The sequence below is a fragment of the Siphateles boraxobius genome, unplaced genomic scaffold (genome assembly GCF_051911475.1).
Source record: "Siphateles boraxobius isolate OS27281-9 unplaced genomic scaffold, OSU_SipBor_1 207, whole genome shotgun sequence".
Lineage (NCBI taxonomy): Eukaryota > Metazoa > Chordata > Actinopteri > Cypriniformes > Leuciscidae > Siphateles > Siphateles boraxobius.
The window spans coordinates 142,833-166,177 of record NW_027508819.1 but is presented as its reverse complement, the minus strand read 5'-3'; the positions used below and the strand labels follow the sequence as shown (position 1 = coordinate 166,177).

At 40.7% G+C, this 23,345-nt stretch overlaps 1 protein-coding gene across 1 annotated transcript; it reads left to right on the top strand.

The window, feature by feature from the left end:
* Positions 1 to 5,986: 5,986 nt before the first annotated feature.
* LOC143745577 (uncharacterized) lies at positions 5,987 to 17,579 on the top strand. The gene is made up of 8 exons (XM_077237698.1): positions 5,987 to 6,097; positions 6,264 to 6,635; positions 6,819 to 6,920; positions 15,734 to 15,966; positions 16,499 to 16,677; positions 16,819 to 16,912; positions 17,015 to 17,354; positions 17,458 to 17,579. The coding sequence occupies exons 2-8, from the start codon at positions 6,566 to 6,568 to the stop codon at positions 17,577 to 17,579; spliced, it is 1,140 nt and encodes a 379-aa protein (XP_077093813.1). The 5' UTR covers positions 5,987 to 6,097; positions 6,264 to 6,565.
* Positions 17,580 to 23,345: the final 5,766 nt, after the last annotated feature.

The following is a 23,345-nucleotide window of genomic DNA, read 5'->3' as shown; positions in this document are numbered from 1 at the left end:
ACCTGAATAATACTTTTATTAAAAGGAACTTAAATCGGGGTGTATTTGCTGCCTTTTACCGCTAAGAGGCGCTACAATCACAGACTTTGAAAAGTGTCAATTTATTCTCTCTATTGCGTAATCTGCCGCCGCGCCGCGGCTCATTCAGAGCGATTGAAAGCTGGTAGCAGATGAATTCAAGTGAAATATTGTAGTTAAACGAATTCAAAATCACAATACTGAAATTACTGAAATTAAATTGAATAAATAATGAAAACATTTCAACATAAAACATTGCAATAGAAACATATTAGGCTACATCAGTGAGGCTTTGCAAGAGCATAAGACGTTAACTTAACAGCGTTCAGACGTTAGCTCTGTGGTCAACGCAACAACATGAGCTTCGCGGAGCTTCATGCCATCCGAGATCGAATCTCATTGTAGCCGACATGCTGTTAATCGATGACAGCGTTTATGTTTTACCGTTCTTGATGCTTAAATTGGTAACCGTTTATTAGCAAGTATATTAACTGTTTATTTATTTAAAGGAGCCGTATGTAGGATTGTGGCCAAAACTGGTACTGCAATCACTTTCAAATTACTGTAGAGCGTTGTATCCCCTTCCCCTCCTCCCTGACACGAGGTTGCCAGATAGGATGCAGGATCCAGCAGGAACGTAGGCTGCTATAAGAAGCTTCCAATGGCAAGTGACAAGTCCTACATAGTACGTTTTTTTTCTGTTAATTATGTTTATGCTTCAAATGAGAGATGTTTTGTAATTATATATCGCAAAAATTTACTAATGGCGAATTGGCGATTAGCCAAATATAATAAGTAAGTAAAGTACATTTATTTGTCCCTGTAAGGAACATTTGTTTGCATGGCTATCAAGTAGGCATTTCAACATACATCCTATTTCATACACCGAAAAGAGAACCTTTAAAAATACAAAGACACATACTAATACACTTAACACATATTTCCCCATACCCCGCACTTTACTACCGATTAAATTAGGCATACCAAACCAGCTGAGTATCCTAACTATTAAACTTACATGTTTAAAAACTTAATTGCTTGAGGCACAAATGAAGATTTAGATCTATTTTTGGTCAACAGAGGGAGGCAATATTGTCGCCCAGATGGCAGCAGTTCGAATGAAGAGGCAAGGGGGTGCCTCTTGTCTCCCACAATAGTTTTTGCCTTGTTCATTACTCTTTCCCTGTAAACGCATTCCACACTTGGTAACTTGATCCCTAATAGTTTACTGGCCGTTTTTACTGTTTTTCTTACAGACTTCTTCTGTGCCTCAGTAGCATTACCAAACCAGCAGGTGATGCAGAAAGCCAAAACACTTTCAATAAAAGAACAATAGATCATCTGCAGCATTTTGTTGTGGACATTAAAGGATAACAGGTTCTTTAAAAAGTACATTCTTTGTTGTGTCTTAGTGCTGATGAGGTCAGACCACAGATCCCATTTAAGCTTCGTATCGTAAAGATGTACGCTCGTATGTGACAGTACATTGTTAGAACAGTAGCTGTTTGTATAACTTGTAACGGTAGGTATCTGTCATTAACGTAAGTACAAGCACAAGCCTCGGTCACTGTGTGTAATGGTTATCAAAGATAGCCTACAGCTATTCATTTAGCTGACGCTATAAGTGAAAGCGACCAGCTGTATTTTTTAACTTACCCTGCAGTACACATCCATAACGCTAAAATATGTGATGTGAAAGATTACATGTCATTCTATTATTTTTGGCTGTGGAACTTGCATGATAAACAAGTAGGCTGCAAAAGAAATAACTAGAAAAAGTTATTTTACCGTGGAATTGCGCCTAGTGCTTCTAATTCGATGACCCACCTCCTCCATATGAGCTAACGTAACGTTACTTTGCACGAACATGCATAACTTTGTTCGACTGTCATGAATATTTGAAATGTCCATTTACATCAAGTACAAGTTAGCCAAACATAGATGAATCTTACCTGTCCAGGAGAAAATTAGCAACGTTGGCGTCTGTCTTCAAATTCTTCTCCGTTTTCAGCCGTTTCCATCTTTCAAAGGCATCTCCTATACAGATCCTTGTTTTATTTCGGACTCGAAGTATTTTTGATTCATAACAAGTTTTTTTTTTTGGTTTCGCAACGTTAGACATTTTTTTTTTATCCAATTCCGACACGTTTGTAGCTGCAGCTGTGGTAACTAGAGCAGAGCTGGCAGCCCGGATGCCGCAACACTACTGACTTCGTGATTGGTAGATAGGTGGAGGGTGGCGCATCAGACCAAAACACAACATGACAACATCAACATCAGTTGAGGGCTGCAACTTCACTTTTTAAATGACAATATCCTGGCCGGACTACTGTTGTCAGTGATATAAGTATTTGAAATGAACATGATTTCTTAATGTCTAGTGACATATCAGGGCCATTTTATGATTAATTGAAATAAATTTCTTACATACAGCTCCTTTAAAGTCAAGTGTTATGTTTAATTATCAATGGCACATTACAACATACATTTGCAACATTCCTGTAGAGCCGCTGCACAGACGACAAAACTGATGAAGGAAGACTGTCAGCCGATCGCGTCAGAAAATGAGAATGAAGAAGCTCGTCTTTAATCTGCTAAATTATTGTTTTGGGAATCATTCAGGAAATTGAGATGACTGACAGTGATACCCGGCCATAGCAACGGAAGAACTTTTTCAAAACAGGTCCATACATTGAACAAATCAGAAAAAGACTGATTTTGTTGACTTGGCTGCACAAAATAACAGACTAACTAAATAGTATTGCTTTCAATATAAAAACCAATGAAAATGTAAAAGAACACTAAAATTAATGAAGTTTGAAACCCCATCGCACATTTGAAGGTTTAAATAAAGTGTCGGGACAGTTTATTTATTTAAAACAGGGTTGCATCGAGTTTAGAGTTTATTTCCTTTGCGATGCAAAATAAGAAACACAGAATCTTATTCTTGCAATATTTTAAATTTGTATTGCAAAAGAAATTGCAGCTAAATTAAACAATTAAATAGTCCAAAATGAAAATAGTCCAAAGGAACATAAATTAAGAACATGTGTTTTTCTTTGCCTCTCTCTCGCGCTGGATCTCTTTTTAGCAAGTTTATTCTGTCTCCCTCACTGCGCGCGCCGGGTCTCTCTCGAAATTAAACATTTCAGGGTAAAAACACATCATACAGCTGATAATACTGTATATGGCGCTGCGTGTCATCCATACAAATCATGGAAAAAACTGTAACAAATTATTTAGCCTTTGTTGCTTCAAAGACACAGCATGCCTAGTTGAATTCACCTTACAATAAAACGAGGTTGATCGCGAATTAAAGAGCACTGTTTATACTACTACATATATTGTATATATTACACTGCTCACTCCCATTCGCATTTTGACCGCAAAGTACGGTGGTACGATTTGTCACTCTAAACTACGCAAAAACCTGGTGACGCTTCTGTGCACGCGCAGTCCTCAAATCAAGCAACAGCAAAAGAAGTGGAGTTCGACCAATCATATATCAAGCAGCGATAATTGACAGATGCGTAAGGCCTATCATTAAAAAGAGACTGAAAATCGACAGCAATAAAGAATCCCGCTCAATCCTCTTCCACTCCCGCGGCCCGCAGACTGACTGAGTTCATCAGCAAGGACAGTAGGCCACAGTAGTCACAGCACTTCTGACTACTGAAGGTAAATGGGCTTGGGTGGATGTGGAAAGCTGAAATATTGTCTTTAGTTAACTTAATCTGGATTCGATGATCTCACGGGAGTGATCGCATGGATTATCTTAAAATACTCCGTCATTCACGGTCACTCAGATAAGAGGAAAACATCCTTCAGCCATGCAAATTATAAAATGCTTAAGCATTGATGAACAATAAATCTAAATAAAATTAAAATCGCTGTGGCTTAGTGATTATGAAAGTTCTGTGATTTGTGGATTACTGATAAACGTGAGGTGTTTATTTATTCATTCTCAGTGTTGAGAAACGTAGCCTGCATGTTACGTTATTGTGTTAATAATAACTAAAGTTCCTAATTATGTTACATAATTATTTTGTATGAAAACTAGCGCATTAGTTACTTATGGATTAAAAAGTACCGTATCAGTGCTGCGCGAGCTCTCTCACAAACACAGACCGCGCGCACAGAGAGAGAAGAGAGAAAATAATTGTAAATTGACGGGCTAAGTTTAAATTTTTTTTTTCTGTCAAAATGTCAGAAAGCATTGTGTATTATCCATCCGTGTTTTTAAAATTCGTTAAAAGACAGACGTTGTACTGTTAACACAACCCCATATTTCAGATTCATCTAAACTTATACTTGATATTCTTTTTAGAATAAGTGATTCGTTTTGCTATTATTGGTTATGTGACAGGAGTCCTGTCTATTAATTGTCAACTATTTTCTAGAAATATGTTTGTATTGGCTAACGTTTATTCAGCTAATGCGTGTCCTGTTTAAAGGAGCATTTCACCCGTGGGAACATTCATCTTTATTGAAAGTGGGTCATGTATGTAGTCGAAATATAATAACATTTTCGAATTTGGTGACTTTTTGACCGAGTAAAGACAGAAAGTAACTTTAGGGCACATTTGTACTGAAAACCACAACTCCCACAATGCACCACATTGCACAGCTCCGCAAGCCACTCGCACTAATCCAGAACAACGCTGAGGAGGTATCCGCCTATCAGATTCAGAGAAAGCACTCTACCGTCTACAAGGCTGGGTGCCGCCAGAGTTTGAAATTCATTTCACAGAAAAAAAAATCTAGTTTGTTGCCGAAATCATTATTGAATTACTCCTCGTTTCTATTTATGTTGAATGTTCAGTCCGAACATTGTAATGCAATTTGGATTTGCAAAATAAGAATAAAAATATGTAGGCATGACCATTTTTGTTATCTATTATCATGTAAGGTAACAGTAGGTTAGTAACATTAGTTCCACTGATGGAATGTTGGTCGTCCAAATTTATTTAACATACACGTGGAATAAAACACTAATAAGGAACACAACGTAAATGTGATTATGTGAACCATTTATTTCAATAATGATATCAACAAAAATAATTATGTTAACAATAAAAGTTCAACAATACAATAGTAACAACAATAGTTCCTCCTGAGCTTCCTCAACTTACTGGTGCCGGCAGTACTGGCAATCTGGAGCTGGATATTTCAGTCGGATTGCCGACACGAGCGGGTAGAATGCGAAACTTACTGGTGCCGGCAGTACAGTGCCGATGCAGAAGACCTCCCTGTTACGGACGATACAGTTTTGAACGATGTAGGCTACTCTACTCTTATGTGTATGACCAAAAAATTACGGAGTGATTCAACGTGATAACGTAGTTCCCGGCACGTTGCAGATCAGCTCAATCTGAACAATTGTACTTAAAAAGTATGTATGTGTATATGTATATATATATATATATATATATATATATATATATATACACTGTATATATATATTTTTTTTTTAAATGACCTATCGTTTCGCTAGATAAGACTCTCTTCCTCAGCTGCGATCGTGCACGATGTGTTGAAGCACTTCAAAGACCTTTGAAACTGTATTGATTTGGACTTCAACACTCTGGTTGCCATTGAAGTCCATTATTCGAAGAAAAATCCAGAAATGTTTTCCTCAAAAAACTTGTTTTCTCTTCCAATGAGGAAAGAAAGACATGGATATCTTGGATGGCATTGGAAGGGGGTGAATTATTTAAAAAAAATCATTTTGAGGTGAACTAATCCTTTAAGAGGGACAGTGATGGAAACATTATTTACGGCAGGTCCAGATCATCCCGAAAACAAGCAGGTCCGTTTTTTTTAAATTCATGTTAATTAAAATGTAGACTTTATCTCCAGATCTAGCTTTACATCTTGGAATGGTATATAATATGATCACAAGGTTATGGGTCTGAATTAGAACAAATCTGAGGTTATTATTACACACCTGTGCCTAGCAACATGTAAAGTTTGTGTCATTGAGTGTAAAAAGCAACAGCTTTTTTGATACAGCAGGTCCCAGTCACAGCCAGAGTTGGAAGACTGGTGTCTCTCATGTCAGGGCTCCGGAAACCAGTGAGTAAGTGACCAGTGACTTTCCTTCTGTTACTGCAGGTGTGTTCTTTATTTTGACTGCACTGGTTCGAAACAGTATGTTCATTTATTATAAAATGACCATTGTTAATGCCATTCTCTTTTGTTATAATAAACTACTGTTATTTAAATATTGTGCATTGTTTCAACAGAGTCCTTCCTTCAAGAGCTTAAACGCTCACTGGGTGAGGACATACATGAGGATGAAATGGCACTTCAAGCCTCAACAGACTGGTCGACCCGAAAGAGCCTCATATCAGGGTGATGGGAGAAAGAGAGACCCCGACTGGTCAACACCATGGTGGCTCGACAACATGCGGCAACTCGGATCTGCCAACAGTGTGGAAACGGTCCAGCCGTTATCCGTTGTTGTGACTGCCGACCACACCCATTCTTCTGTGGCCAGTGTGATGTCAGGGTCCACCGAGGTCAAGTGTTCCACAACAGGGATTGAATGACACGTGCATTTTTTCATCCGTTGCCTGCCACAACTCGTGTTGTGGAGAGGTTTCTAACCCAGTGTGGTAAGCTGTAGTTTTTGAAAGTCACATTCTCAGACTTGTTAATTCCAGTTATCACCTGAAAAACTAAATACTGTTTTCTGATAGGTTGATGAAGCCATCAAGTACATCTGGTTTAAAAATAGTTGCCAGTAAATAAATATTTTATTCTTTAATTCTCATCCATGTGTTTTTGTTTTTTTCAAGAGCGTCTTGTACATTTGGAGATGCCAGAGACAATATGCGGTTGTCTACGAGGATCGTCCAGTGTCATCGCAGGACAGTCCATAGTTGTGGTTACAATGAATGGTAAGAAGAACTTTATGGGTGGGGTGGGGTGGGGGTCACTTCTGTAGAAGTGGCTGCAGAATTTCACCCACAGCTATTTGCTGATCACACCTCGTATATACTCCCTCTCACTTTCTGTCACAACCCTTATGAAAATCAACCATGGTTTTACTATAGTAAAACTGTAGTTAACTACGACTGTAGTAACCATGGTATTTTGGTGCGAACAATGGCTCTTAAAAACCATGGTTTTGGTACCATGGTTTTACTACAGTTATATTGTAGTAATACTATAGTAAAACTGTAGTTAACTACGACTGTAGTAACCATGGTATTTTGGTGCGAACAATGGCTCTTAAAAACCATGGTTTTGGTACCATGGTTTTACTACAGTTATATTGTAGTAATACTATAGTAAAACTGCAGTTTTACTAAATTATCTTGAATTACATTTAAGCCATTTAGTTACAACCAGGCCAGCTGACAGTCTTGCCTGGGCCCGGGACAAGATAATCTTAGATGGACCCCCACCCCCCACGATTTATTTTTATTTTTATAAAACACCATATACTTTTACCCAAACTGAATAATAAAAACACGTTTAAATGGGTACATTTTCTATAAATGACTTCATTTTCTTTTCTGACATAGCCTACTACAGTTCTTGTTAAAACACAGACATGCAAAATCTGTGCATTTTGGGCACTTTTTGTGTGAAATCATATTTATTTTTTGTCCATCAAAAGTGTGCTTTCACTTTTAATTAAGCATGAGCAGTGCAGCAAAAATAGACTCGGATCCGGCCCATTATCTGTTCACCGATGATGACAGTGACGCATTTCAGCCGGCTTTTTATTTCTCATCTCCATAAATATTCAATTCAATTCAATTCAAATTTATTTGTATAGCGCTTTTCACAATACACATTGTCTCAAAGCAGCTTTACAGAAATTGCATTTCGGAAATGTACATAGAAAAATACAGTTAGTTAATCAAGTATTAATTTATGGCATAACATATCGCCGGCTTTGAGTCGTCTCTTCACAGGCGTCGAGTCGTCTCTTCACAGGCGTTGGGGCATCTGAAGTCTCCGTGAGAGGCCGGATACAAACTGGAGCTGACGAACGCTATTTACCTCGGGACTAGCGTCCCGAGATAACAGCAGAAAGGCAGATGGGAAATAATTAGCATAGCTGATGTTCATAATGTTAATGCATTCGAACTGATTCAGCAGTAGTATCAAAGGTTAAGCATTAAGTGAATGCTTGGTTAAAGAGATGCGTCTTTAATCTAGTTTTAAACTGGGACAGCGAGTCTGAGTCTCGTACAATATCAGGAAGGCTATTCCAGAGTTTAGGAGCTAAATGCGAGAACGCCCTCCCTCCTTTAGTGGACTTAGATATCCTAGGAATGACCAGAAGCCTCGAATTTAGTGATCTTAAAGAGCGCGATGGATTGTATGGCGATAGAAGGTCTGTTAAATACACAGGAGCTAAACCCTTTAGGGCTTTATAGGTCAGTAGGAATACTTTGTAATTGATACGTAACTTAATAGGTAACCAGTGTAGAGATGATAAAATAGGTGTTATATGATCATATTTTCTTGATCTAGTAAGAACTCTAGCAGCTGCATTTTGCACTAACTGTAGCTATATATCTAGTAGTAAAGCTAATGCAAGGGCTGGAAATCAATTAATTCTTTGCTAATACTTCCTCGTCATCATGTAGAGCGCAGTTCGCACCGCTTTCTCCTTTCCACGAGCGCGTGCTCTCCCGTGGCGTCTGTCGTTGCTATGCAACAATGAACTTAGGCGCGCCTGTCAAAACGGGCGCGCCGCGTCGCTATTATGAGCTAATATCCAAAATATTTCCATATGTGGCTCTTTCCTCCTTTCTTATCAACAAGTGGATTTACAGCTACCACATCAGCAGCACCGCCGGTCTCAATGTCTCAGCACTTTTATGAAGAGGACGCAACTGCACGCGCTTCGGGCATGCACGCGCATCAAGTACCGGGTTTGAGAAAACCTGGTACTGTGGCGTGACGTTTAAAAAAAAAATAGTACCGACTTGGTACCGAAGTACCGGGTCTTCGACAACACTCAAAAACGTTGGCTGCGCTGTTTCTTACCTTGCTCTACGTTGACTTTACTAACGTTAGTTCCAGCTTCACAGTCACCACCTTTTTTAAAATATTTGTTTAGGACATCTCAAAGGCCTCTATTTTCTTCTTCTCTTCTTCTCCTTTCTTTTCTTTTCTGAGCACCGGACTTGTGCTGACCGGACATTTTGAGCGTAACGTTATCCTATTGAACTTCAAATCAAATGACAACATCAAATTTTGATCAGTGGCCAAACCATTTTTGTTTTGGGGGTGGGGGGGTTCTTGACCACTATTTCAAGGACAATTAGGAAGAAAACAAATAAAAAGCTTTTATGTAACTCAAATATTAGATATTTTTTCCACAAATATGCCTATTTTATTTATTTTTTAACAATTATTCCATAATTTAATGAGGGCCCAGTTCGGACGAGGCGAAGGCCAGGGCGGAGCAGGACGTGATGGCGGCCATGGAGGTGAAGCCCCTGCAGACGACCATGGCGGCGCAGCCCTCATGGTCTCCTCACCGGACCCTTGGGCCCCCCCCAAAAAATACTTGAGGAAATCCACGGGTTCAGGAAAGCCCTCCCGGAGCTTGAAGGGCGCAGGAAGGGCGAGGCGCAGAGGCGGGGCCGGCAGGGCGAGGCGCAGAGGCGGGGCCGGCAGGGCGAGGCATCTGGGAATGCCCTCCGGAGCCTGGCGAGCAAAACGAGTCCTCCTCCTCCTGCGACGGCGCTTCACTGGGCTTGAAACTTTCACTTGGTTGGATTCACTTGACTTGGAACTCGACTCACTTGACTTGGAACTCGACTCACTTGACTTGGAACTCGACTCACTTGACTAGGAACTCGACTCACTTGACTTGGAACTCGACTCACTTGACTTGGAACTCGACTCACTTGACTTGGAACTCGACTCACTTGACTTGGAACTCGACTCACTTGACTCGGCGGCACTCGACTCACTTGACTCGGCGGCACTCGACTCACTTGACTCGGCGGCACTTGACTCACTTGACTCGGCGGCACTCGACTCACTTGACTCGGCGGCACTTGACTCACTTGATTCGGCGGCACTTGACTCACTTGATTCGGCGGTACTTGACTCGGCAGTTGACTCACTTGACTCGGCACTTGATTCACTTGACTCGGGACTTGACTCACTTGACTCGGGACTTGACTCACTTGACTCGGTGGCACTTAGCTCGGCGGCACTTGACTCACTTGGCTCGGCGGCACTTGACTCACTTGGCTCGGCGGCACTTGACTCACTTGGCTCGGCGGCACTTGACTCACTTGGCTCGGCGGCACCTGGCTCGGCGGCACTTGACTCGGCGGCACTTGACTCGGCGGCACTTGACTCACTGGATTCGGCAGGGCTCACATGAGGCGCAGGCTCGGCGGGGCAGACGAGAAGTGCGGGCTCGTCGGGGCTCACGTGAAATGCATGCTCGTCGGGGCTCACGTGAAATGCATGCTCGTCGAGGCTCACGTGAAGCGCGGCCTCGGTTGGGCTTACGAGAGGCGACGAGAGCCCGGCAGGTGTCGAGTAGAACAAGCCCGTAATCGAGAAGAGATCATCCAAGGAGCAAGCCTGAGCAATATACCGGTCAAGAGTCCATTCAGTAAAATCCCTCGGCATCCATCGAGCGATCTTATAATCCAGCCCGTTCCAAAACAGGTCCATGAGCTGGATCTCATCTAGCGCTCCCAGATGGCAAATGGACAGAAAATCCTTCGCGTACCTTTGGACGGACTGGCCCTCTTGCAATAGCGTCGACAGGTATTCTCCCAGAGCCCGGTTGCTGACAACTGCTGGATCCATTTCGTGGTGAGTTGTTCTGTAACGTAGTGCTTTAGAAATAGCGATGAGGCTGGATCCAGACGCAGTGTGGCTTTATTAACAAACTTAGACAGGAACAGGATTCAAAGACTCAGAAACAGGACTCAAGGATACAGAAATAACCAACGTTAACATCTATCATACATTCAACAACTCACCAAGACAGGGCAGGAACACAGGGCTTAAATAATCAGGGACAAACGAGCTAACAGGATAACAAGGGGGCGTGGGAAAATCAGAAACACCTGGGAAAACTAATGAACAAGACAGGGAACCAAAGAACATGACAGGACACAAACCCATATCGTGACACCTCTAAAATGTATATAACCTGTAAACACTTGCCCAACACAAGCATGTTTGCAATTTATACTGTACATACATTAACAGGATTACAACAATATTACTTAACAAGAACAATAAATACTATAAATTCAGAAGAAATGAGCAGTTCTTTTAAGAATGTTTTAAATGATATCCACTCACAAGAGATGGAGACATGGAGTCACCTCCACACTTTAAATTCTAGGTGATGCAGCATCCATGCCAGTAGGTGTCAGTTTGAGTCTGTCATGTAGGCCAGTAGGTTACAGTCCGGCTTTGGTTTGGTTCGGTCTTTCAGCCCAAATGGACGCAGGACCTAAAGTGAGAAGAATACACACCACATTAACACACGGCTTGCTGGAATACTCAACTGTTATTGGTCAGTTGCACATCGAGTAGCCATGTGAAAGCCCGACTATCGGTCCAATGGCGGTCTTCCAATAATACAGGTGAAGGTCTCTGCGCGTTACGGTCTTTCCTTTTACGCAACACAAGAAGATTAAATGGAATACATTTCCTCATATGTATTAACTCGTTATTCATCTGACTCCATTAATGAAAAAGGTTTTAATGATATCTGGGCATCATTAAAAGTGAGCGAATGTTTGATTATTCTTTTTTAACTCTTTAATTATGTTTTACCCGCTAAGATTAGGAAGCTATGTCACTCAGAGGTCCTCGCGTCTTCCGATCTCATGATCGCAATCTCGCCAGTTTCGGTCACCAAACAGAGGTAATTGGCTAATATCTTAGACGGTCGGATTCACCTTTACACAATCAAAAATACTTTTATATAGCCCCCTTGAATTTGTATACACTTAATTTAAAGTAACGTTTGCTTCAGGCAGATCTATGGCCACTATTACAGATATAAATTAACCAACTTTATTCCTAACCAAATAGCTTTGGATTGGCCATGTCGGTTTCCCACATACACTCATCTAAAGTAACATTAGATTAAAACAGAGGTAAAACAGACGCACCCAGATTTAGGTTGGCCGAGCAGTATTTTTGCTGCCCTAAACGGAAATAACTCTTCTCTGCAAAACAAGTACATGTGAATTGATGCCAATTAGTTGTCACTAATCTGACATAAACTTGCAGGAACATAAAAAAAAAAGGTTTTCTACTGTGATAAGTCACTATGACTTCACTATTTACCTGGCAAACCGCTGATGGTTACACACTCTCTCTTGTCTGTATTAAAGAAGATGATAATTAGAAATTATATTTTTGCCATTCACAAGTTGTCCAAAGTCATTAAATGTAATGCTTAAGATCTGTGCATGGGATAGACAATTCTGTGTGGATGTCAAAATATATTAACAACACGGAACAAGATTTTAGATTCAAATTCAATTTGAATTGGTTATAGATCTGCCAGGCTCTCACACCAGCCAATCACTGCGCACTCCCTCTCCCACTTCGGTTCACCTTCGTAACACAAAATAAGATATTTTTAATGGAATTCTGAGTGCTTTTAGTCCCTCCATTGGGAGCAATGCAACTAACACATTCAAGGCACAAAACAATAGGAAAGACATCATTGAAGTAATCCATGTGACTCCAGTGGTTTAACCAATTTTATGAAGCGATGCGGGTGCTTTGTTTGTTTTTGCAAAAAAAAAACAATTTAGCACTTTATTTAGGAATCATAGATTCCCAGTAGGGGGAGCACTACAACGCATGCGTATTGTGTTGACTCAAGACCGGAAGTTGTTCTGTGAATGTGCAGATAATATTATTTTGTGAATATAGAGGTAAATTATGTTTGGGGTTTTTGCCCAAAACAAAGCACTTGTATCGCTTCATAAAATTGAGGTTAAACCACTGGAGGGGTAATTTGACTGTGACGTCTTCCACCATGATAATGGGTTGGTATCGGGGGGTAGTGGGGTCTCACTTTCGTAGATCAACATTTCTTGCTCTAGCACGGCTCCTATATCTAAGGGACTTTCTGATGCGTCTGCTCCTTGGCGGTAAACATCACCAATAAGGTCCCCCATAGCACTGAGAGCTATTTTCTCCTGGCGCGTTATCCCCGTAGCCAAGGCTGCTCGCTCCGCAAACACTGGCAGCTGACTTATCTCACCTTTTATTTTCTGTCGTACCTCCTGCCGTTGGTCTCGTTCCAAATGAATTAGCCGATGGAAACGCGGGTCAAGGTAGCTAGCCGTATTAAGCAGCTTGAAGGCATCTTTGTCTCGACTGTATCGATTGTAGGGGTCCGTCTTTATCTTCGTTTTCATTTCATTGAGTGCTGCCGGATCACCGGTGGATGGCTGAAGATGTGACAAAAGTACATACTTCAGGGGGAGAACAGCTGATGCTGTTGGAAATTGGTCGGTGGATAACGCCTCAGTGGCCACTTTGAATGGCTTAAGCACTGCTCTCACCTACGAAAATACACACAAACATAATTAGAATAACTTTATGGCTAGCAGCTCAACGTAACGCAGTTATGCATATGCTGCTATTCCCTCTTCTGTAGGGTATTATTAATGAAACATCTAGCCTATTAATTGGTCAATCAATATCACCTGGTTATGCATACACACAGTACGTAGGCCTACATCATTTTTGTTACTCACCTGCTCCATAAGGGTCCGCTCGCTGGTAGTCAACTCGAGATGACCAAGTTTCTTCTCCATGATGACCGCTGCTACCGAAGCTTGTTGCTCGGTTGCCCGACACACCATGTCGTAAGTGCTGTTCCATCGGGTAGCGCAGTCGTTAATTAGCTTCGCAGGCTTAAGACCAAGCAGCTTCTGCTTGGATTCCAAAAGTAGCTGTCGGTAGTGGATTTGTTAAAATGCATTGCTGTGGCCTTCAGTCTGCTGATTGGAGTTTCTATAGCTCGCACTGCCAGCCTTATACTCACAGCCAGGTTAATGGTGTGTGCCATGCACGGGACATTGACGGCCTGCAGGTGCCTCTCGACAGCATTGATATAATTAGCCGCGTTGTCAGTGGTGATGGAAAGCACTGATCGCCTGTCAGGGTGTAACGTTGTCAGGTGTGACCTCAGGTTGCTAGTTGTAGAGTGATATTTCATTCGTACTTTGCATATTCTGCAGATTGCCACTTCTTTATTTGTGATTTTCCCATTTATGGTTTGAAATCCAAACACCTTCCACACATCGCTTCTCAAATTGTCAGGAGTGGTGATCTCCGTTTCGACATTGCTCTCCGCCAATTTGGATTTGCAAAATAAGAATAGAAAATATGTAGGGTTAGGTCATCATTCTTTTTCTTTAGATTAGAAGATTATATGATATCAAGGGGAATGTCTATACTTAAAAAACCTGGGTGTTGTGACACTGTTTTTGCTTTTAGATCAACAAATAATAACCCAAAATGATTGTCTTGATAATGTCATGCATAAGACATTTATTTCCTGTCCTGGACTCGGTCTTGACTCGGACTCAAACCTTTTTGGACTCGGTCTTGTCTTGGACTCGAAGCTCTTTGGACTCGGTCTTGACTTGGACTCGACTAGTCCTGGTCTTGGACTTGTCTTGGACTCGACAAAGGTGGTCTTGAATACAGCCCTAACTAGAGGCATGGCCATGTCTTGGGCTTGGTCCTCTGATTTTCCCAATCAGGATATTTGTGATGCGGCCGGCTGGTCCTCGCCTTCCACATTTATAAAGTTTGCTACTCGGTTACTACCGTAACCTTAGTTCCCTGAGAGTAGGGAATGAGTATTGCGTCGCCAGCCGCACTATAGTAATCTGGCAAGTTGTCGCTTCAGTCATTTAAACCTGCTATAATGGCACTTTTCGGGGGACTAATATAGGTTAAGGCCTCGCCCCTTGGATGTGCAGTTACCGCAGCACAGCCAACGAGTGAGCCAGACACTCGCTGTGCAGCTGCAAAATGTGTTTTACATTTATAGGCTTCAGTAAATCGAGGAAAAGGAGTTTCCCCACTGCGAATAGCTACGCAATACTCGTTCCCTACTCTCAGGGAACTGAGGTTACGATAGAAACCGAGTAGGCACTATTATTGAAAAGGTACAAAACTGTTCTTTGAGGAAGACTATTTCTACCATCGTGTACCTTTTTTTTTCTGAGAGTGAATTTAAAAAAAATTGCTTTATTACTAAAACCATGGTTCATTTGTAGTTGCTATGATTTTACTACAAAAACCATAGTTAAACCATGGTTACTACAAAAAAACACATAGTTTCTACAAAAAAAATACATGGTTAATTTTTGTAAGGGAATTAAGCACATATACGACTCATGAATGTTACATTCATACATGTTACTTTGTGCCAAAAATGCTCTTTATCATGGCTGGAAATCCAGAGGTGTCAATAGGTTGTATGTTGATTAGATTGGCTGGGCCCACCTATGTGGAGGAAAACAATTAAGCTTTGTTTGAATGGGGATAGTTAATTTGCCTGACAAATGTGTGACTTCCAATATAGTGCCTTACAAAATGTTTGTATTATTGTCCTCCTGATCCATGCTTAGTCAAAGGTTCCCATATCAGTTGTCAGAATGACACAGTTTGCGTCTGTCAGAATTAACTTTGAGTATATATTTCCTTCTTTTTCCAGGGCAATATGATCTCAGATTGCCTCAGATTAGATGCAAGGCATGTAAAGCCACTTGGAGTCCTGGAGTGGATGACCTGATCCGTAATGACTACTGGTCTGCCACTTCTCACTATTCAACTGTGTATGTGACAGATATCCTTTTTTCTTTTGAAGAGCTGAAGATGCCAGCTCCAGGGATGTCTAGCCAAGCATTTCTTAGAATGCTGGATCAACGCACTGTTGGCTTTGGCCTTGTAAGTATTTGTGGTAATAATTGCGTAACTCAAGAAATAATACTATGAGGGCATGATGATAATGATAGTACACATGAACATTTGCACTGTTTAGGAAAAAAGTTGTGTTAAATTTAGACCCTTTGTAAACAACCATAAACTCATGTTCTCTCATCAGTCATGCAGTTTGCACTGAGACATTTCTGAAAAAACAGGTCATTCTGAAGATCTCAACTTCAACTCCATTGGCTACAGACTTTGACATCTTCTCCCCAATATCATTTCCTGATCCCAGAAGTGTTCCCTTGGATTAATGGGCCAAACATTGCACAGGCTTACTTCTAAACAATATGGAAGCTGTTGTAGCCCTCTTTGTATCCTGTATATCCTGCATGTTTAATGGCCAGTTCTCCCAAATACACCAGTGTAGAGTGTATGAGTGAAGTTTACTCATTGTTTATTTCCTTTGATATGTATTCTAAAGAGTGGTTACGAAATTAGTACAAACATCAAGAAATGTATCCATTTAGAGCATTTCTCTTCTTTGAAATAGAGCGGAAACATCACAGCAGACAGCTTCCGCAAAAGCTTCTTAGAGTGGGAGGCTGTCCGATTCGAATTGGACAAATTATGCCAGGAGGACCACTTTGACTGCCCAGCGTGCAGCCCAGACATGCTTGCAGTATCCATTGATGGAAACCTCAAGCACTACAGATTCAAGAGTGCAGCAAGGTACTTACAAATCCTGTGTGTGCATCATATGAATTTTTAAATGAATATTTAAAGTTACCGTATTTTCCGCACTAAAGGCGCACTTAAAAGCCTTTAATTTTCTCAAAAAACGACAGTGTGATATGGATCTCTCTTATTTAGATCGGAGGAACAAGCCATCTTTGATGGCGTGTTCATCGCGAATGATGATGATGTCGCAAGACTCGTGGATTATGTCCATACCTCAACCAGTCATGTAAACTTGCACAACTTCACTATATTTACCTATAAAACACCACGTCCTAGAGAGGACTTTGTTCGAACAAGTTTGGACTGTTAACTATCTTCCATGTTTTAGGTCTCTGGAAGAGGTGTCTGTGGAGGGCAGTGGTCAGCGGCACGTGAAACGTCTCAGAAGTCCTCAGGAAAAACAGACGAGGAGGGTCTGGAACTCGCTGTATGTGGTCATGGGGTTCTCCTTCGTGCCCTCAATATGTTCAGGGTGGAGATTTTTGCCTACCCCCTGTACTTCCAAAAGCAAATGGCCTGTAAGCCAGTGACATTTTTCGCTATGGATCTGGCATGCAAGTACTGGCCTTACCTCCGGAGAGTGACAGAGAAATGCCCTGAGCTTCAGGATCTCCTCACCATGAGGCCATTTCTCTCTGTTTTTCATGCCAAAGCTCATGATTTCAAATGTGAGGCAAGAAAAAATGATTGTCCATGACATTTTCTTTCCCTAAAAAAACCAGCATAAGGTTGTTGCCACTTAGGTTTTGTTTTTTCTTGTCTTTTTTAAAGGTAAAATGGAGTGGAGCATATCAGGAGGGGGCTGGTTCGACTCTTGGGGAAGAGGTGGAGCAGTGCAACGCCTTCCTCTCGAGGATTGCTGTTACCGCAAAGCACATGTCAAAAGCAGGTAAGGTAAACAGTACATTTTGATCCTGATGACAATGGTGAGCCACTTTGATTCTGAAAATATAAAGCTCAGAATATTCAACACAAATGGATGGATCGATTACAATACCATCATCCTATTTTATTTGCAAGACACATAGACATGCTGACGGTCATGGCCATGCGCTGAAACCAACAAAAGTTTGACAACTTGGCTTCCACCCTTGCCCGCCGATATCGGAAGGTAAAGACTCCAGTTTTCCCTTATGCAACATGCATAGCGATATTGTAAAATAAAGTGGCATATATTAAAAATATAGGGAAGACTTGCCCAGATATTCTTCAATACAATTAAATATACGGATGGTTGCATGTGTACTGTCAATTGTATTTTTCAGTGTCTTGATATAAAATATTAAAAGTTCACACCACATATATTGATAGTCCACATATATATATGAATATACTGTATATTTAATCAGTGTTGTATGTGGTTTTCTAATAGTGAAGGTACTTTACAATCCATATCAACAATAGTCAAAGTTGTAGCCTCATTGTCATTTGTGTTTGAAGGCCACAATAGCCCTGCAATGCCAGTTGCATAACCTGGAGGCCGTGAAAACGGAAATGGACATCACAGACAATCAACTGGAGAGCTGGATCATTGATATAATGAGTGGCCAGAAGGTAGAATATAATGTTTTATACTGTTTGATATGGTGCTTGATGTATCACTTCTGACTAAGCTTGGCTGCAATTCCAAAGAGGCTCATTGTAATCGTAGTCAAAGAGCACATACTCTGATTGCTGATGACGTGTGGAAAAGATGTGGACAATAAAGAACCTAACTAACCTAACTATACTGAACCTTAGCTACAAGTGTAGCCTCAGTTACAGAGAAATATGAAAAGATTGTTGAGGCTTTATTTTGCTCATACACCAGAAATAATATTTTTTCATGGAATCAAGAATCATATTTCTTATCTCTTCATTTCTTCCTCTCAGCAACAACATCCCCAAATGATGCTGATGTTGCTGCTGTTGCCAGCCGAATTGAGGAGCTGGTGGCAAGTGTTAAGAGGAGGTCCCAGCGTCTTTATAAAGATAGTGACGGATGCATAGGACGTGCCCGGATCCGGCGAAAGATCAGGGAGGAAAAATAAATGTAAATTCTGTAGTGGAAATGTATAACACCTTGGTTCCTAATGCAGAAAAACTGACCTTGGACACCATTCTATCTGACCAGATTATTTGGGCATGGCAGCTTACACACGGTGGTATGTACACAATTGTGTTGACTATGTGAAATAGTCACATAGTGGCACAAAATCTGTCATGCCTCGATTGTAACCCCAGAAAATCTTTAAATACTGATCTTAAATACAGCCGACTTATGTTTCATCAATGTAATCCAGACTCTGTAGATCTAAGGACAAAGAGGAAGGCGTTCGACATAGTGATGGCAGTAAGGAGACTTGAGGAGGAGAAGAGGATTCTTATTGCAGAGATGAACAAGCATTGGAAGTTTCTTTGCACCCGTGCAGACACCCTGAAGCAGATGTCATCCCAGCTTTCTAATCATGATGACATCAGGTATGTATTGGTTATACTTGGCATACATTACAATATTTCTGAAAGTTTCTAATTAATAAAGGCTCAACATGTTTTAACATGTAAGGTGAGACGTGGGGCCTGCTTCAAGATGGTATCCAAGGTCTACGGAGCTTGACGATGAAGAACAAGCAAGCAACAGCCTGGCAAAGCATGCAAAGAACTGTTATGTTCAAGTCCTGACTGAAACAGAAATTAACTTTGATAGTGATTCTGAAGAATACCATACCAGTAGTGACTCTGAGCAAGATTAAACATGGCCAGAGTCCTTGTTTATGCTGTGGTGTGCGGGGGAGGCAGCATTAAGAAGAGGGCCGCTGGGACAGGCTGGGAAGGAAAGCTGGCTCTGTGTTTGGCATGGAGCTGGAGTTAATCATTTAACAAACCGAGGATCATTTGCAGTAGAAGGCTTCTGTCATGTTCAACATTGAGGAGGTCCTTTGTCCCCAGGGCAAACCAGCAACTCAATGTCACACAGAAGGGTAGGGGAGAAATGGACTTTTCAGCATGAGTCTCTCGCTGCCCCAACCATCACATCACTTTGTCTATTGTCTAGTATCCACTATCCATTTGACTGTCTTGCAGGCTACATGAGAGGCATCTAGCTGTAGCCCCGCAGACTCACTTCTTGCTAGACACCAGTGGCTGGACACCAGTGGATGGACAGCAGACGTCATTTCCGTATCGTCTTTCACTTTTCAAATTGACGTAATTTCCATATCGTCATTCACTTTTCAAATTTGACGTAGTTTCCATATCGTCATTCACTTTTCAAAATGACGTAATTTCCATATCGTCATTCACTTTTCAAATTTGACGCGCCATGCAGATGTCAGCGGTAAGAAAAAAATAATAAACTGTCGATGATTTATAGGTCATGTCGGAATTCAAATGCACAAACTAGCTAGTTAAAAAGAATCGTCTTGTTTTCAAGGTACTGTGTCGTGTTTTTTAAAGGTATTAGTGAACTCTGGTGTGCCTCAATTCTAGAGCTAGGTTGCTACAATAGATTTTCCAATTAAATCGTTCTTTGAGTGGTATGATTTAATATTGTAAATGCGTTTTTTTCACTTGGATGTGTGAAGATTGTACCCAGTTAACGAGATCTCATAGAACAGTCTTGGCAGAGAATAGTCTAAAATGCTAGGTTGTCTATGCACACGAGAGTTTGTTAGCTAGCTATGTTTTTTTGTTTTTTGTTGAAGTAGTACTTTTCCCTATGCCCGTGTAAATGCCTGATGTTTAATATGTTTATGATGATGTTTAAAGCGCTTTGGTGGCCATGGGTCTGTTGAAAGCGCTATATAGCCTAAATGCAGTCCATTTACCATTTTACATATTTTGTATAGGAGAATGTTAACATTTATATAAGTTTTTTTTGGTTTTTCTTACCTCACTATTTTTTACAGTCCATCTACCACACACAACTTTTCACCGACATTGTTCAATTCCTTCTTTTTTTTGGGAAAGTTATTGGATTTTTGTAAACTCTTATGAATTATAAGGTACTACTGGTATTTCATATGTGTCACTATACTTATTACGTAAACAATCTATTAATACTTCCCTCTTCTTTTAGGCAAATCACATTAGTGTGTGTAAAGGGACGGAGCTACCACCAATACAGAAATGCACAGAGTGCTGCAGCCGGTATCACTGCCCGCTGTGCAATTCAAAAAATGTTAAACCCACAGACCGATACCGTGTAATCATTCATTTAAAGGCTCACCTTGCGAGATCTGTAAAATACAAAGGTGGGGTAAATTTTCTCAATATGACACACCATTTGTATAATGTTTGAATCTGTACACTGCATGAAAAGTGGGATTTTCGTCAGTAAGTGTCACTGTAGATTGTCGTGGAAGTTCAGGTTTACGACTGCACATGGCAATTTGCAGGCAACACCCAAAACTGCCGTGAATTGTCGGAAATTGACGTGGGCCTTGCTTGGCAGTTGTCCCCCCATGACCCCCCTCCTCCTAATTCTAGGGGAGGCTTTAACATGTAAATGAAAATGCTGTGAGCTATACAAATGCAAATGAGGGTAGCAGGGGGAGTTTTACCCCAGGTGACATTTTTCTAAAAGGTATAACTTAATTCTAAGGGCCCGTCCACACGAAGACGCGTTTCGCTGTATACATATACATTTTTTATCGTATTGGCGTTTCGTCCACACGGATACGGCATTTTGGGAGAGTGAAACCGCTATTTTTTGAAATCGGGTCCCAAAGTGGATAAATCTGAAAACGACACCCTTGCGGTTTCGTGTGTACAGCCAATCCGTATATTTGGTGAAACGATGATGTCATCACATCACGTGTCGGCGCATGCTCAAAGTCTTCTTCTCCGTGTATAGTGTATCTCTGTGGCACAATTACAGCGCCCCATACTGGTCTGGCATATATACTGCACCGTTTTCAGTCGGTTTCAGTGGTTTCGTGTGGACGCAGATATTTCTTGAGACGACGCCGTGTTTACGGAGTTTTTTTTTAGAACGAGGAAAAAAAATAATCGGATAGGGAACGCACCGGCTTCGTGTGGACGTGGCCTAAGAAAATCTCTGGTAGAAATAGATCAGGCTCAGTATAGCGTAATTATAGACTCTTACATTTAGGATTGATTTTAAAGTATTATTACTGGTGTATAAATCACTAAATGGCCTAGGACCTCAATACATTGCAGATATGCTCACTGCATATAAACCCAACAGATCACTCAGATCATTAGGATCACATCAGCTTGAAACACAGAGGCTTCACTCTAAGCTTGGCGAGTCTGCTTTAGCTACTATGCTGGAACAGCTTCCAGAAGAGATCAGATGTGCTCCTACAGTAGTCACATTCAAATCCAGACTCAAAACACTTCTGTTTAGCTGTGCATTTACTGGATGAGCACTGTGCCACTGTTCGTCCGACTGTTACTGTATTGTATTCTAAACTGTTTTAATTATTTACTGTATTTTATTTTATTATTCTAAATTGTTTTAATTATTCTGATTTCTTTTGATTATTTTAATTTCTTCTATGTAAAGCACTTTGAATTACCATTGTGTATGAAATGTGCTATATAAATTAACTTGCCTTGCCTACATTTTAAATGTATATATTTAATGAAAGTATGCTAGATTAATTACTGCATGTCATTAGCAATGGCCAATATTGTGTAAAAAAGATACACAAAACAATTTATTTCAACAATTAATTTTATTCAGGCTTTGCCACAAAGGTAAAATGTGCATTCCACGCAAACAACATCACAGTCTCCTAGAGCTCAACCACTGTGCATAGTGGCATGACTACAGTGACCTTTTCTTTGGTCTTGCTTAAATGCACAGTGGATGTGTTAACCACACATCTCCCAGCAATGCGCTCAACAGGCAGAAATGATGCTGGGTATGACGTGTCTGTTCCCTGCAAGCTCCAAACTTCTATTGGCTTTCCATAAAAATATCTGTCCGGGTGGGGATGAAGCCAGGAAACTTGCGCAATAACATGTTTGAATGCAGAACCTTTTGACACAACATTAACAACTATAAACTGCTTTACGATGGGCCGTAGTTCTGCTAGAGGGTCAAGGATGGGTTCCTCAAAACGCGCTTCCATAGACCTAATGTCGGATGTGGAAGACGGCATCGTTGGCGGGGTGTCTGGATGGAATGTGCGACCTCCATCTTTTCGCTGCCAGGAGCTCACAGAACTCTGTGCCACACTGCAGTTTAGATCAGAGGCGATGCTAAAATACAGGGCAACGCACCACAGACGTCTGCAAAATGGACCAAATTCGGAAAGAATTACCTACAGCTCCGAAGCTGAAACAGACACTTCATGGTGCTGTAGGATTTTGGGCTTCTTGTGAGCTTCCAATTTGTTGTGTGGGCAGATCTCATATGTTTGTATAGTTTGTGTGTTTGTAAAAATAAAGCTTTTTCTTTGAATAAACAGCATGTCCCTGGCAATTTATTTTCCTCAAATTCATTCGTCCTTGATGGTAATAATAATAATGTTGTCCATAGTATAACAATATATATATACAACATGATAGCATATGATATGAATATATTTATTTATATATAAATAATTATAATTAAATATAAATAATTTTTATATATATATATATATATATATATATATATATGTATATAAATAATTTATATATATAATTATTATTATAATTTTGGGGTT

Excerpts from the sequence above, each read along its gene's own strand:
- LOC143745577 (XM_077237698.1), top strand. The coding sequence starts at position 6,566 with ATGACACGTGCATTTTTTCATCCGTTGCCTGCCACAACTCGTGTTGTG. Across the intron at positions 16,678-16,818 it reads AGATTCAAGAGTGCAGCAAG|ATCGGAGGAACAAGCCATCT; the intron begins GTACTTACAAAT and ends TCTCTTATTTAG. Across the intron at positions 17,355-17,457 it reads CAAAGCTCATGATTTCAAAT|GTAAAATGGAGTGGAGCATA; the intron begins GTGAGGCAAGAA and ends TCTTTTTTAAAG.